Source organism: Spodoptera frugiperda, chromosome 29, assembly GCF_023101765.2.
Source record: "Spodoptera frugiperda isolate SF20-4 chromosome 29, AGI-APGP_CSIRO_Sfru_2.0, whole genome shotgun sequence".
Classification (NCBI taxonomy): domain Eukaryota; kingdom Metazoa; phylum Arthropoda; class Insecta; order Lepidoptera; family Noctuidae; genus Spodoptera; species Spodoptera frugiperda.
The window spans coordinates 4,801,992-4,816,711 of NC_064240.1; the positions used below are offsets into that span (position 1 = coordinate 4,801,992).

Consider the following 14,720-nt stretch of genomic DNA (forward strand, 5'->3'; position numbering starts at 1 on the left):
CAATTGTGATAGAAGAAACAACATGCTTCTTGGTAAAAGCCTAATAGTGCATCAGTTTTCAAGAATTTTTAAAATTTTTGCTACGATACCAAAGTGCTGCCTTACTGTACTGTGTTATATAAACACATGCTATGTGCACTACAGATATGAGTTTTTACATTATAAGTTTTGCATATTGTGTATCTACGCCGACACCGTATTGTTCGACTCCTACTTTACGTATGAAGGATTACTCTAAGGCAAGGTGAAGTTGAACTTACTCTTCGACGGGGATGATAGCATCCAGTACATAGGTATCTTCGGCAGCTACGGCGGGAGGGGTGGATACTTGTCTCGTTTGTCTGGAGTTAGCGCGGTGGTCGCACTTCACATTGATGTCCAGTTCTTTGCACTCTCGTGTTCCTGCGTAGTACATCGATCGTTAATTACTTCAAGACCTTAAACTGACTTTACAAAATGCAAGGATTTTTCTCATTATACATACCGTCGACAGCGTATGAACAGAAGTTCCAGTCTCTGTTGAGCTGGTTGATAGCGCTTCGGACCTTCTGCCGGAGTACACCTTGACCAGCATCATTGCAAAGTACAGAGCTTGGGAACAACATTGATATCTTGAACACACGCTGAGCTGGTGAGGCCGCTGTATAAACATAACACGAATTAATAAAACCAGAAAAAAATTAATGAGAGCAAGTACAAAAGAATAAATTAATCAATCATCTTACGTGAGCAAGCAGGATAAACCAATGGTAGAGTAGGATCAGCAGTTGGTCTCCAGAATCCTTCAGCGCCACAAGTGTAGAACGGTGGTACGGGTTGGGAGAACCTTAAGCCGTCGCGGCAAGCAATCTCGCACACCTTGAATTGACCACCGGCACCCCAGTCGCGGCATGATTGGTAACCACCGAGTGGGTCAGGTAGAGGTGGACAGAATTCAGCTAGAATGACAATTAAAATATTAGTATTACTTTAAGGAACGCAGTTTCGTGATTCAAAACATCGGGAACCTTGAATAACTTACCCAACACAGTAACCTTGAAAGTGCAAGTAGCTGCGTTGCCAGCAGCATCATACGCAATGTAAGCAATGTCATACGCTCCCCAGGCCAAGTTCTGTCCAGGTCGGTGACCAGATTTTTCCACCACCTTGGCGACTCCAACATTGTCGCTGAACACAGGAACATCCCAGTTCACAATTGAAGATCCGTTCTTCGCAATCACCCAGAGATCTCCAGGGCAACGCTCAATCCTTGGCGGTTCCTTGTCGACTTGCAATTGTTGGCATTTAGAACCAGTGTAACCGTTGGGACACACTCTTTGACCGCAGTGAGATGGCACTATTCTTTCAACTCCTCCTAGTAAGTCGTCATAACCAGCCCAAGTGAGACCCAGGCCGCTGTACAGGACTGGCTCAGTTCTGCAGTCACGAACCTGTTTCTGGATTTCATTTGTGACGTCAAGAGCACGGTTCCATATTTGCACTTTAGTCAGATGACCTTGGAATCCAGCTTCAGTGTAAGCCTTAGGGTTGTCCGATTGAGGCTTGCCGAGTGTTACCCAAACACTGAAAGTAAAATAAATTGTTAGAACAGTTAATTACAAACTTCGTACAAATACAGCTCTCAAAGTTTTTGATGAAACTTACTATTGTGGTAGTGTTCGTCCGCTGCCGTAACCTTCAATCTTGCTAGCGATTAAACCTTCAGTGATAAGTGTTAGTTCACCGCCATTGCTACCGTCCCAGACTAAAGCAACGTGGTGCCACTGTCCGTCATTTACAGTTGCGAATTCGCCAAAGCTTAGGTAAACATCTTGAAGTTCCGGGAATAGAGAAACTTGGACGCCATTTGAGTGAGCTTGAATTATTTGTTTTCTATTCAGAGCAATGTGGGAGTTGCTGAAAATGGAATGTTATATAATTAATTTAGCGAGAACTTTAAATAGCAGTTGTAATTGTATACCCAATTGTTTAATGTTTATAATACCCACCTAACGCTGTAAGCTGTAAAGAATACTCCGCCTTCATCTTGTTGTGTGTATTGGACCCACATCGCTATTGTCAGACTATCAGTCGATCCTGTATCGAATGGCACCACTTGAGCCGCACTTGAACGCATTGGGTCGCTGAAGTAGAGGTCGTAATCTACACTTATTGCTGGAATAAAAATGAACATAGGACTTAGTTTAATGCACGTAACAAAGCGAATTCTTATTAATTAAAATTATGGTTTAAGAAGAAAAACTTACTTTTTCTGCAATCGTCACCAGTAAGATTGAATGGACATTGGCAGTAGAATCGGCCTGGTAAATCGATGCAGGTAGCTGATGGCGGGCAAGAGTTCTCCTTGCAGTCTACGATGTCTTCATCACAGTTCTTTCCTTGGAAGCCTGGTGCGCAAATGCAGCTGTAACCTTCACCTTCGTCGACGCAAGTAGCACCGTTCTGACAGAGACCAGCTTCACACGCGTCGAACTCATATTGGCAACCAATTCCAGTGTAGTCTAGAGAGCACGTGCAGTTGAGCCCAGAACCGAAGTCTTGGCATTTTCCACCGTGCATGCAAGGGCTACCGATACATCTTTCAGGAGCAGTTTCACATTGTTTGCCATCTGTACCACTTGGGCATCTGAAATATCGAGTGAAAGATTTGTATTATAGTATATTAATTTTTTTTTGTTATTTTTAACGAGGAAGTAAAGTTATTTAGTTTTAAATACTTACACGCAGAAGAAGTCTTGGAAGAGATCAATACATCTTGCATGGTTCTGACAAGGCATGTTCACACAGTTGCCAATGTCTTTCTCGCAACGTTTTCCAGTCCATCCCGGTAGGCAAGCACACTTGAAGTCACCAATATCGTCTTTGCATGATCCACCGTTGAAACATGGGTCCGAAGCACAGTCATCAATGTTCGTTTCACATGTCTCTCCCGTGAATCCTTCACGACAGACACATTGGTATTTGTTATCGAGGTCAATACACTTTTCAGTACCCACGGCATTGCAAGGTTCATTAAGGCATTCATCAATAGCTGTTTCACATTGAAGTCCAATGTATCCTGGACGGCATTTGCAAATAAATCCGTCAATTTGATCGACGCACGATGCACCATTTTGGCATGGGTTGGACGCGCAATCATCGATAGTGTGTTGGCACCTCTTGCCTGTGTAACCAGCTTCGCAAATACAGTTGAAGTCATCAATTCCATCGATACATTGTCCTCCATTCTCACAAGGTGAAATAACACATTCGTTTATGTTGATGTCGCACGAAGGGCCAGTCCAACCTGGGTCGCAAATACATTGATGGACGAAGAGTTTGTCAACACATATTCCATGTTTGCAAGGTTCATTTGAGCACAGATCTATTTTCTCTTGGCAGCGTTTGCCTGTAAAGCCTGGAGGGCAACCGCAACTAAAGTCATTAACCAAGTCTGTACAAGGAGCGCCGAGGAGACATGGCTTTTCAATACAGTCGTCGGTGTTGATTTCGCAAAGTTGGCCCTCCCAACCTGGCAGGCATTCGCACTTGAATCTGCCTTGTTGAAGTGCAATACAACTGGCACCGTTTGTACAAGGGTTTCCGTTAGCCGAACAAGGATCAATCTGCAAAATATTAAATGTAATTAAATAAAATAGGTATGTTACTTTAAAGCATAATATTATTTATTTACGAGTAGGTCAACAAGCAAGTCGAAATAAATGGAAATACGTACCGTGATGTCACAATCAACGCCTGTGTATCCTGATCTACATAAACAAGTGTAGTTATTGAACCCAGGTTCATCTTTGCACATAGCTCTCTCAGGGCAGGTGTCATTTCTGCACTCAGACCTTTCTTCTTGACAGTTGATACCTCCATATCCTGTAGGACATGAGCAGCGGTATCCTTGTGGCAGGTCGGTACATGTACCGCCGTTGTAACAAGGTTGGCTTGCGCACTCGTCGATGTCAATTTCACATCTGCGTCCTGAGAATCCAGCGGGACAGTAACATTGCACTCCATGTCCTTTAGGTACACATAATCCACCATGTTGACATGCGCTATTCGAGCATTCTACCGGTAGACATTCTTCTAAACCTGTTGCGCCAGTTCCTACAGTCTTCATGTTGGTCGGGCATTCCATACACAAGGTTTGTCCAACAAGGTTTTGGTAGAAGTTTCGTGGACACTGAGAGCAAGGAGCTAATCCAGTTGGGGAGTAAGTTCCTGCGGCACACTTAGCTCTGCACTTATCTCTGCCAGGAGCAGCGGGTTGGTAAGTGTAGGTGTTCACTGGACAAGCTTGACAGTCCTTAAATCCTCCGAGTGGAGGTTCCCCAGTGTAGCTGTTTCTAGGACACTCCAAGCAAGGAACCAATCCAGTTGGTGAGTATGTACCATATCCACAAACAGGGATACAGTCATTAATGTCTTTGGAACCTTCTTCCCTTGTGAATGTTCCTTGAGGACACTTAAGACATGATCCTTGACGAGCTTGGTTTTGGAAGAATCCTCGGGGACACATTGTACAGGTCTTTTGTTTCTCTTCTGCGAAAGTTCCAGCCGGGCAATGTACTGAAACATAAGAAAAACAATGAGTTTTTACTCATATAATTGTTTCTATTTACAAAATAATATAATGACAATAATCGAGATGTGGAACAGAAATTGATCACTTACAGCATCTTGGAACGTCATTTGTGTCCATATTCAATACTTCGCCGACGCTACAGGTGAATCCTTTAGTAATGGAACTTCTGATCGCTCTCAATGGCGGACATTGGTTGCCAATAGACGATACATTCAGTACCGGTTCAATAAGAGCGCTGGCGTATGGCACGGATAAATCAAATATAAGGTTCAAAGTCGAACCACAAAGGTCGTAGAGCTGAGTTTGTCGAACAGCGGGAATAATCGCCAATACGAAGTCCATTTTCACAACATTTTCGTCGAGTAGCGTTGGGATCACATTGACGAATGTTACGTTAATATTTACGTTGACGGCTGAACAACGTTGCGTTAGTCTGTCGTTTAGAACATTGTCGTATTGAGCAACCAAGTCCTTGTATTTCGGTAAGCAGGCATTGGAAACAGCCCCGAGAGCGCGGTATTGAACAGTAGAAACGACGTGATAGGCAGCTTGTTGTGTATCTATAACAAATACAATACAGGTTTTAGTTTTAGAATTTTGTTTATATTCTAATTATTCTGTGATCTTGTTTTTTTAAATAATCAATACTCACTTTCAGAAACACAGTCGGGTACCACTGATGTGGGCATCCATTGGCGTTTGTTTTCGCAAACAAACGTCTTAACTGGTTCCCCATCGGTAAATCTGAAGCCAGGGCTACATGTGGCAATACATTGGATTCCTCTGTCTCCCGGTAGACAGTTCATAGCACCATGTGCAGGCGGCATAAGTTCCCAGTCTACACAAGGAGTGGCTTGGACAGATACCTAAAATGACAAAAAAAAAATTAAACAAAATCCTTTCTAGATTTACATGCATGCAATATATTTTTATAGTAACAATAATTCTTACTTGGAAATTGCACTGAGCTCTGTTTCCGTATTTGTCGGAGGCGATAACCGTTACATTTTCATAGCCGCGTATGGGGATGACAGCTCTTTCCGGGATGAATTTAAGGAAAACTTCGCCGGAAGCATCTGTTGCGTTTATTCTTCTCCTGGTTTCATTGAAATTGACAGCGTAACTGTCTTGTCTGTCAACTAATTCTATAACGTAGCTCTGTGGGCAGCTGAGTTTGGGAGGAGTGTAATCAGGGACTGTGATGTTGACCTCACAAATAGCAACGTTTCCGTCAAAGTCGAAGGCTACGTATCGTACCACCATATTGTGGAATACTTGGATAGGAGTTCTGAAGTGCTGAGGTGTTACTTCTAATCTAGCAATAGCACCAGAGTTGTCGGTTGCTGTAGGCTCAGTAAAGTTGACTGGTAACAGACCACCGTTGACGTCAGTTTGTACCACAATAGGTTGTTGCGGGCAGTTCTGGAAAACTGGTGGCTCGTTGTCTGAAATAAACATAATATTTTAGTGTCATGGTTTTTAGACATCAATGTTATTGTAAAAATAAAGTATTGATACTTACCAACACAAGGAGAGTATCCGTAATCGTAACCCAACAGAGGATCTACAGCAGGCTCATCACAACCCATCAACTCGAATTTCAGACAAGCGTTATCCATGAAGCTGACGATACCCAAAATAACGAATCTAGCTTGAACAAACTTGGGCAAGGTAATCATAGCCAGTTCACCGTAGTTTCCAGGATCTCTCATGGTTAAGTTGAAGTTAGGGAAGTAGACGACGTAGTTCTCATTTTCAGCTTGTTTGTAGAAGAATCTGATTTCTGTTGGTCTGCCTACAATGTCAGATGTGACGACACCCTTCACCAGGATAGCCTTCACTCTGTATACTTTGCCTAAGTCAACGCTTACGTATGTGAAAGCTTCTTGTTTGCCACACCAACCGGTCACTGAATTAAGCCTGATGTTTCTAGCTTCGTAGTTAGGCCTTTCTGATGTTGCGTTGATAGCAGAGTCAGGAATTCTTCCAGATGCCAGACCAAGAGGCCTGATGACCTTGCATTCAGGTTCACGGATACAGGTGATAGGTCTCGGGTTAATCAAAATGTAGCCTGGTCTTGAACAACCGAACAGAACTTCAGAGCCCTGTTCGTAGCTTCTTGCAATTTGGTAACCATCGGCAGGTCTGCCTGGGTCTTCGCAAACTGGTCCTTCACATCTCAAATCTCCGAAGTCCCAAATACCATTAGCTTGACATCTGACTACATTGTCGTGTTTGCTTGTTTGTCCAGCAAGTTTGAAGGTGTTCTGGCATCCAAAGAAGAAGGAACTCTGATACTTGGTGTCAAGGTACTGGCCATATTCAGCTCCTGGTGTAGGCATTGGAATACCGCAGTCTTGTCTTGGGCATTGTGGTTGAGCTCCAGAGAACCAGTAATCGGGTAGGCCCTGGAAAATTAATAATTGATTTAGTATTTTGAACTAATAGATATGAACAGACATGATCATTAAGTAAACGTATAAAACTTACAGGTTTAGGGTCATACACGCACTGTCTGAATGAAGATGTGACAGTGTTCCTTAGTTGTCTGCCAGGTGATGTGCATGTAATTGTAACGTTATCCCTGTATGGAACCAGTACGCTGTCAGGATCATCTCTAATCACCTTAAGTCCATCATTTTTGTCATCCGACAATGTCACACAACGGGCATCTGCGGAAAATAATTTAGATTGAATAAAGATGTTTCATCAATTAAAGTAAATAGTAATTTTGTTAAGTTCTTTAAATGTTTTACTTACATTGACATTCAGGTGCAGTTCCGTTCCAGGTTCCACTAGAGGTACAAAGAAGTGAAGAGAATCCAGACATTACAAATCCAAAATCACATTGGAATTGGACAATATCGCCAAAGTGGTAAGCATCCTTTGTGGACAGCAACTTTCCGTTTTCTGGTGAGCTAAGAGGTGGACACATGACTGGTACGCAAGATTTGTTCCTTTGGTAGGTGTCACCGTCTCTCTCACCAGTTTCTGATTTTTCAATGGTGTAACCAGCTGTACCGTTGGCGGAGTAGAGTTCGTAACCGATGTTGCAGGCGCATGAGAAGTTTCCAGGTCTGAACAGGAAAAGAGGAATGTTAGTCACATATTTAAATATAAATTAAACTACAGTTTGAAGTGAATGAAGCAATACTTACGTGTTGATACATTTCTGGTCACATCCTCCATTGTTTTCGCTACACTCGTTGATGTCAGTACAGTCTAATCTAGCGCATCCCATGATCTCAATCTTCAAACATGGTGCACCAACGTAGTCTTGGATTTTGAACTTGATATACTGGGCCTCAATAGGTACCGGCAGGTTAAGGACAGATAAAGTAGGCTCAAGAATACGGAACTCTACAGCAGTGCCATCAGGGTTGGTGTAGTCTTTGAAGACATCGGTCAAATCGTTGGTGTACTGAATCCTGATTGCAGAAGTGAATGCAATGTTGCCGTCGGCGCGCATAACGCTCATGGTCCTGAATCCACGGATGATTGTTGGTGCTCTCAAGTCAATAAGGATCCAGTTGGCTCCAGCTTCTAGGTTGTTACCACACCATCCACCACCGTTGCCTAGTAAACGTACCATCTGGAAAGTGAAATAATTAAGATTAATATTAGGTAAACAAATAAATGTGAGACGGAAAAATTTAATAGGTTTCTTATTTAAATACTAACTCCTTTAGCATATCCAGGTTCTGGGGTGGAAGTGGTGATAGACTCATCAGGAATTGCTCCATTAATCAGTCCTAAATCGCCAACAGGTCTGCAGTCCAAGTTTGGTGTGAAACCAGGTTTGCAGGGGCAGAAGAAACCACCCTGGCTGTTTTTACATTCAGTTGACGCTGAGTCACATTGGCTGCTGATACATTCGTTGATGTCTTCACAAGTTGGAGGGTTATCAAATTCTTGGTTCGGTCCACATCTGAGTACGCTAGGACCATTCAGTTTGTATCCTGAAAGACAAAAATATTTAATTTTAACAAGACTTCAAAACAAAGATAAGTATCAGTATTTTCTGCCTGTTAATATGCGGTGGAATTGGATATTTTATTAATCAAAATTTCTTTAGTTACGTACCTTTGAAGCATTGAACACGCGCTTCATCACCAAACATGTAAATCCTGGTTTGGTCGACAATGAATCCGTTCTTAATTTCAGGGAACTTGGGGCACAGTGCCTTGGAACAAGTGGGCACATCTCCTGACCATGTTCCGTTACTCATACACAATAGCACTGGCTGTCCAGACCTTACGTAGCCGGGTTCACACTCGTAGCGAACAATCGTACCGTAGCTGCGACCTCCGCCATTCAAGATCGTTACGTTGGCGTGAGGAACATCCGGCAAGGCTACACATTGTGATGCTGTGGAAAAATAAAGAAAAATTATATGGTGTTTCGTATAAGTGTTGAAGAATTTTTAATATAGCATGGTTTTACATGTTGATAAGAAAATCATTAGTAGATAGTTAAATTAAAATACTTTTTTGTTGACTCACCCAAACAAGTTGGTGTTCTCTCCCATCGTCCATCAGATAAGCACGAGATTCTTTCAATAGGTTGTCCAGTTGGGAAAGCAAATCCAGCGTAACATTGGTAAGTTGCAACACCTCGATAAGTCACGTTTGTAGAGCCAATTGAAAATCCATTATCGATTTGTGGGACTGGACCACAGTACACCTCTGTAAAGTAACAATAAAATCACATAAGCATCTTTATATAACTTAAAGCGATATTGCATTACACAACGCCACAAGTCCTCGTTTGTTACTTGCCTTGACAGCTAGGAATGTAAGTAGTTGACCATTTTCCTCCGTCTAAACATTTTGTTGTGATACGAGATTTCCCTGTGGCGAATTCTTGTCCAATCGGACATGAGAATGTTATAACTGTACCAAAGGCGGTATCTCTGTTTGACGCTAAAGCACCAAGACCGGATTTAAGAGTGGGGCAATCTGAAAAATAAAATGAAATAAAATAAGTACACGTCTATTTGTTCAACGTTTGTTTCCATCGCAGCGTGAATAGCTTACCTGCCGAGAACGTCGCCTTCCAACCTATTCCATTATGCAAAGCATCAGACATAAATCGTATCAACATTTCGCCACTGGAAGCAGTCAGTGTTATTCTTGGTTTTACGACGAATCCATTGTCGGAATGTAATCTTAAACCACTTGTGCTAGCTCCGTCAAAAACTTGCACTATGTCAGATGGATGAATGCTAAATTCGTCGAATTTCAACGACAGTGGGCCACCGTTAGGGTTCTTTATTCTATATAAACATTCTTGGTTATTCGGGTAACGTGAAAGACCGTAAGCGGGCGATGTAACAGTACCATTTGCTGCTATGATAGTTGCTCTGCAGCCTTGAGAGTATCTCATGTTGAATCCTTTTTTAGAATCACCAAGACTCGTTCGGAAGTACATGTACAGATGGTTTGTTGTCGATATAACGACCTTTTGATTTTCTTCGCCTGGTCCAGTCAACCTTGCTAAGACGGGGCTAGATGGAGTGTTGCCGTCCTTGATAACGATGTAATCGCGGTTCATACCCAGTTCTAAATCTTCAACCTCTAATGAGACTATTCTACCTGGTTGAGCTTCGATGACGTATACACATTCTAAGCCACCAGGGTAACCGTTTGGATAACCAGGCGATGTTAGTACTTGACCCTGAGGTGTCGCTCTAAGCATGCCACCGCAATTAGAAGATTCAGTTTTCCAAGCAGCACGGAAACCTTTCCTTTCTACTGACCCATCTGTACTGAATTTAATTATCATAAAGTTCGATGCGGATACGAAAATTTTGTTAGATAAATCTTGTTTGCCGGAAAGTGTCGCTAAGTTAACAGATTTATCTTCGGTTCTGCCGCCTACCAGAATTTGAACAGTGTCGAAAGACTTTTCAGTTTCAAAATCTTGGAACTGTAGAACGATATTTTGACCCTGTGGCCCTTCGAGAGTCCATTTGCATTCACTGAAGGGAGGATATTTGTGTGGATAGTTGGGACTCTCGACTACATCTCCGCTGCTGGCCATGTAGAAGTGACAGTCGGAAGCACAGTCCATTTCGTCGGAAGCATCACCACAATCGTCTTGCTTGTCGCATTTGAAGGCTGCGTTTATGCATTTTCCATTAGAACAATGGAAGGTTCCTAAAACAAAATTAAATTGCGTGAGTATTGTTTTTTGTAACCTTAACATTGTATGACTACTCTTTGTAATTGAGCATGCAAAGTTGATTGACAAACAATTGAGAGTTGATGGTTACTTACCGGTAGGGCAGGCAGTAGCGCGGCACATGAATGGAAGCAGAGTTTCGCAGGTCGTCAATTCCCACGACTGGCTGTCGGATGTGACGTGGACGTCGACACATTCTCCTTCCTTGGGGTTTGGCTGTCGTAGGTCCCAGAAACCTGCGTACTGCGATACCAGAGCACCAGCAGCTGATTCGAGTGTGTTCGTTCTTAAATCGTCGACCGTCGCGAGTCCGAGCCAGTAGTGGTTGTTACTGGGACTGGCTGGCACCATGCTGGCAGTCATGTTGTTTTCTGAATAGCTATCTACAACCATGAGCTCGCTGCCGTACCTGAAAATACACTCCTCTTTAGAACGCAACTCAAAGTTTATTGATAAATAGAAAACCTGTTAATCTTGTATTTGATTAATTACCTTCGACATAGTTCTGCCGCTTTCTCCCATGAATGCCTGATGTTGAAGAATTTGTAACAATGTAAGCCTTTCAACTCCCATCCTGGAAACAAAAAGAAAGATCGTGTTAATAACGGACACAATTCGAATCACGTAAGTATTTGCTAAGAAATATGTTGACTCTACAAATTACTTAGCGAACATTTATGTACAGACCACAATACATAAAAGATTAGAAATTATGTGTAAACGTGGCCCGGTAGAAGGCGCAGGCTTTCTCCTTTCAAAGGGCTTTTGGTGAAAGCCATTCATTTCGTTATAAGATATACAAAATTGTGTGTACATTGCGAGCCTTTATGTACCTAAACTATTTGAAAGCCGGGAACAATTTCACGTAAAATTTGCGTTAACTAATAAAGTAACCGCACAGTTATTTGGTCGGGTCGAGGATCGTGAACGGCGAAGTCGAGAGCTCGGCGACGGATCGCAATAATTGTTTCCTCAAGCAAAAGTTTAATGCGTCCTGATTGTGAAGTTGAATTAGCCGAAAGCGATTACTGGTTCGGAATTAGCAATTCAACAGGTGTGCTTAACTAGGCTATGAAACTCGTAAATTATAGAATTAATAATTTACGGAACGATTCTTAGCGAAGCATTTGTTATACATTTTTGAGATATTTTATTAGAAAAGGAGTACAGAGAGCCGGCTATTTTTATTTAGCCGAGTTCTGTTTCTGCTTTATACAATTAACTACCTAAGTAGAATTCAGGTAGGGGTATCTCTTTGAAGTATTTAATTGAACAAGATTCTTATGTTATTGAATCTCACTTTGTTGATGAGTACTAAAGATCTTCTATAAATTGCCTAATGTCCACTATATTGAATAATGGCTTAGTTTAAGTTTTGAAAGCCTATTATTTTGTATAAGGATATGCAATGTTTTCTTACATATTGTTGTATAAATATTACATTATTATTTGAAACTATATCATAGTTCCTTCATCCTTTTAATCATCTAAGTTCCTGTCTCCGAACTAGAACAATGTCTTGTTATCATGTTCTTCAACTAACGGCAACAATATAGCATTTCGTAAAGTTAAACTATATCCCCTTAAAAAATCTTTGGAAAATAAAACTTGGGAGAAAGATCCTTATGATATTTATTCGATAACGCGCATCAAAGTATGAGATAAAAAAGTAAATAGGCATAAATAGAGCGTGCGAGTTTGACGAGTGATCGCGAAGACCGCGGCGTATGCACGCTTCACCGCCCACCGTCCGCAACACGATGCAATGTGTTTGACCCACTTAGCTAGTTATGTTACTGCAGCGAAATGCAATGACTCCGTACGAATATATTGTACGCTTTAAACTAAAACTGTAAACATAAACTGAGCGTTTTATGGACCACCTTTTTTACGAATCGCAACTAGAAACACGACCGTGCAATTTTGCAATTTAACATACAGGAAGTAGTTTTCTGGCTAAGTGGCTAGCCATAGAACATATTGATTGATTAAATTGAACATATAACAAATTTAAATATAGTAATATAGTAGATAATATAGAGATTGTAACAATGAAAGGCATACGATCCAGTTGGACATTAGTCTGGTTGCGACACAAATACTGTTCATATCGCATGAAACTATTCGCGAGAGCACGCCCGCCTACCTACGTACAGATTATGGTTACATGCGTTGGGCGTAATTATCCCGCATAGTAGCAAGTCACTGGGTTTTACTGAATAGCCTAACGCGCGAAGGAACGATCAAAGCGAATGGGTTCCATTGATTTTGCAGCTTATTGCGGCCGCGGGAAATCTTCACAATCACGTATTCTCTGTAGCTAGTCAGCATCTACCCAATATTAAGAGTAACGTTATTAAATGTTACATAAGAAGGTACTTTGAACTTTGAATTTGTTGAAAACAGGAGTCAAGTGTCAATTTTGTCCTTAGCTAAGGGAAAAACTTGTAACTATATTAAATTGGTACTTAATTAAGTTGAAACTGAGCTCGTATACAAAATAGTTAAGTTACAACTTTTCTTCAAGTACCAAAATAGATCGAAAACTTGCGACAATATAACATTTACTAGGAAAACGATTTGCTCATTGTATGCTTGTTCTTGTGTAGTACAAGTATTACAGTTACTATTCCTTATACCTATGCATTTTCCCACAAGTTAGGTAGATGGATATCTTAGGTAATGGGTTCCATCGGGGATCGCATTCATTTCCCATGTCTGCTGCCTCGGATGACTGGGCTTTGTAACTGTTGAATATCGAGATATGAGCCTTTCAATCAACCCGGTCCATGCCTACTTAGACCTTTCTCATTGGAGAAAGCTGGTTTTTAATCGATTACGCACATTATTATCTTTCTTTTAGACTTTAGACACACTTGTATGTTCGTGTGTGTAATGTGAGTAGAGTTACGAAACCATTGACATTTTAACATTGCAAAAAATGTTCGAATAATTAAGAGAAAATGGCTTGATGGCGGATCTTCGTGTTCGCAAACATTAATTCTTGCATCATTGTTTGTAATTTTGTTTTGTATTCAAGAATTTCATTAAGAAATTGTGACGATGAAACATTGAAGGTGTCGATAGATTTAACATTTAAGATAGAATTAATGAAACTTAATTAGTTGTTTGGAATGTGTTACACATAACTTTGATATGGCAACTCAATATCATTTATGTACTTTTTGACGTTTTTAGCAACTTTATAAGACAAAGCTAAAGTCAATATTATAACTTTCGCGGGACATACTAAATTAAATTATTATTATGTTATTTCACGAGGAACTCGACTAGTTTTAAGCAATACTAGAGGCCCATTTTCATGAGCAGCATTCTGCGACACACGACGCCGCGACTGTCGCGTTGCTACTTACTCTAGTATTTCTAGTAGCCCGAAAAACATAATAATTAAAGCTAAAGTTATTCTAAGATGAAGATGTAAACAAACTAAACAGATATGCGTCAATAGGGCTTGTAGTAGTCGGGAGGCAATGTCGACCGGTCACCGACACGGCCGCTGCCGATCAATTGTGTCGAGTGGCTCTTAGCAAGGCGAACCTGAAACCTTTGAAGGATACACGGATATGCCTCTGCACCGGAGATTGACTTACTAGTCTATTTACATCCTAAGTACATAGACGAGAAACGCCTACTCAGTCTTGCTTTATTACCATAACTTCGTTTATCGCCATTCAAGACAAGAAGATTAGCAATAGGTATTGTTTGTTGTCTTGAAATACATTTAGAAACGTTGCAATATTTTTCGCAACGGTAGCGTTGATTTTTATATTGTTATCGAGAATCTAATTGGAGTGGCTCGTGGGAAGAATGCAATCGTACGCAATGAAGTTTATAAAGTATAGTTTTATTTATTTACTTAATGAGATTATTATTGGATATTGCTTCTGTTTTGTATTTTTATTTTACCGACTTCAAAAAAGGATGAGGTATTATGTTCGGATGT

The 14,720-nt window shown here is 41.1% G+C and overlaps 1 protein-coding gene across 3 annotated transcripts in view; it reads right to left on the bottom strand.

Annotated features, from left to right (window-relative positions):
* The window catches only part of LOC118268502 (sushi, von Willebrand factor type A, EGF and pentraxin domain-containing protein 1), a 79,678-nt gene that overhangs the window by 5,798 nt on the left and 59,160 nt on the right, over positions 1-14,720 (bottom strand). For all 3 annotated transcript variants that reach the window (XM_035583027.2, XM_035583026.2, XM_035583025.2), the window contains exons 4-26: positions 11,249-11,330; positions 10,852-11,165; positions 9,610-10,731; positions 9,352-9,531; positions 9,076-9,258; positions 8,657-8,941; positions 8,255-8,532; positions 7,732-8,165; positions 7,334-7,650; positions 7,064-7,245; positions 6,096-6,981; positions 5,525-6,018; positions 5,226-5,439; positions 4,663-5,133; positions 3,716-4,557; positions 2,722-3,605; positions 2,247-2,626; positions 1,989-2,154; positions 1,645-1,896; positions 1,022-1,563; positions 726-938; positions 485-640; positions 261-402 (exon numbers count right to left, since the gene is read on the bottom strand). In XM_035583027.2, the coding sequence (XP_035438920.1) occupies positions 261-402; positions 485-640; positions 726-938; positions 1,022-1,563; positions 1,645-1,896; positions 1,989-2,154; positions 2,247-2,626; positions 2,722-3,605; positions 3,716-4,557; positions 4,663-5,133; positions 5,226-5,439; positions 5,525-6,018; positions 6,096-6,981; positions 7,064-7,245; positions 7,334-7,650; positions 7,732-8,165; positions 8,255-8,532; positions 8,657-8,941; positions 9,076-9,258; positions 9,352-9,531; positions 9,610-10,731; positions 10,852-11,165; positions 11,249-11,330 (9,019 nt within the window). The remainder of the gene's footprint in view (positions 1-260; positions 403-484; positions 641-725; positions 939-1,021; positions 1,564-1,644; positions 1,897-1,988; positions 2,155-2,246; positions 2,627-2,721; positions 3,606-3,715; positions 4,558-4,662; positions 5,134-5,225; positions 5,440-5,524; positions 6,019-6,095; positions 6,982-7,063; positions 7,246-7,333; positions 7,651-7,731; positions 8,166-8,254; positions 8,533-8,656; positions 8,942-9,075; positions 9,259-9,351; positions 9,532-9,609; positions 10,732-10,851; positions 11,166-11,248; positions 11,331-14,720) is intronic.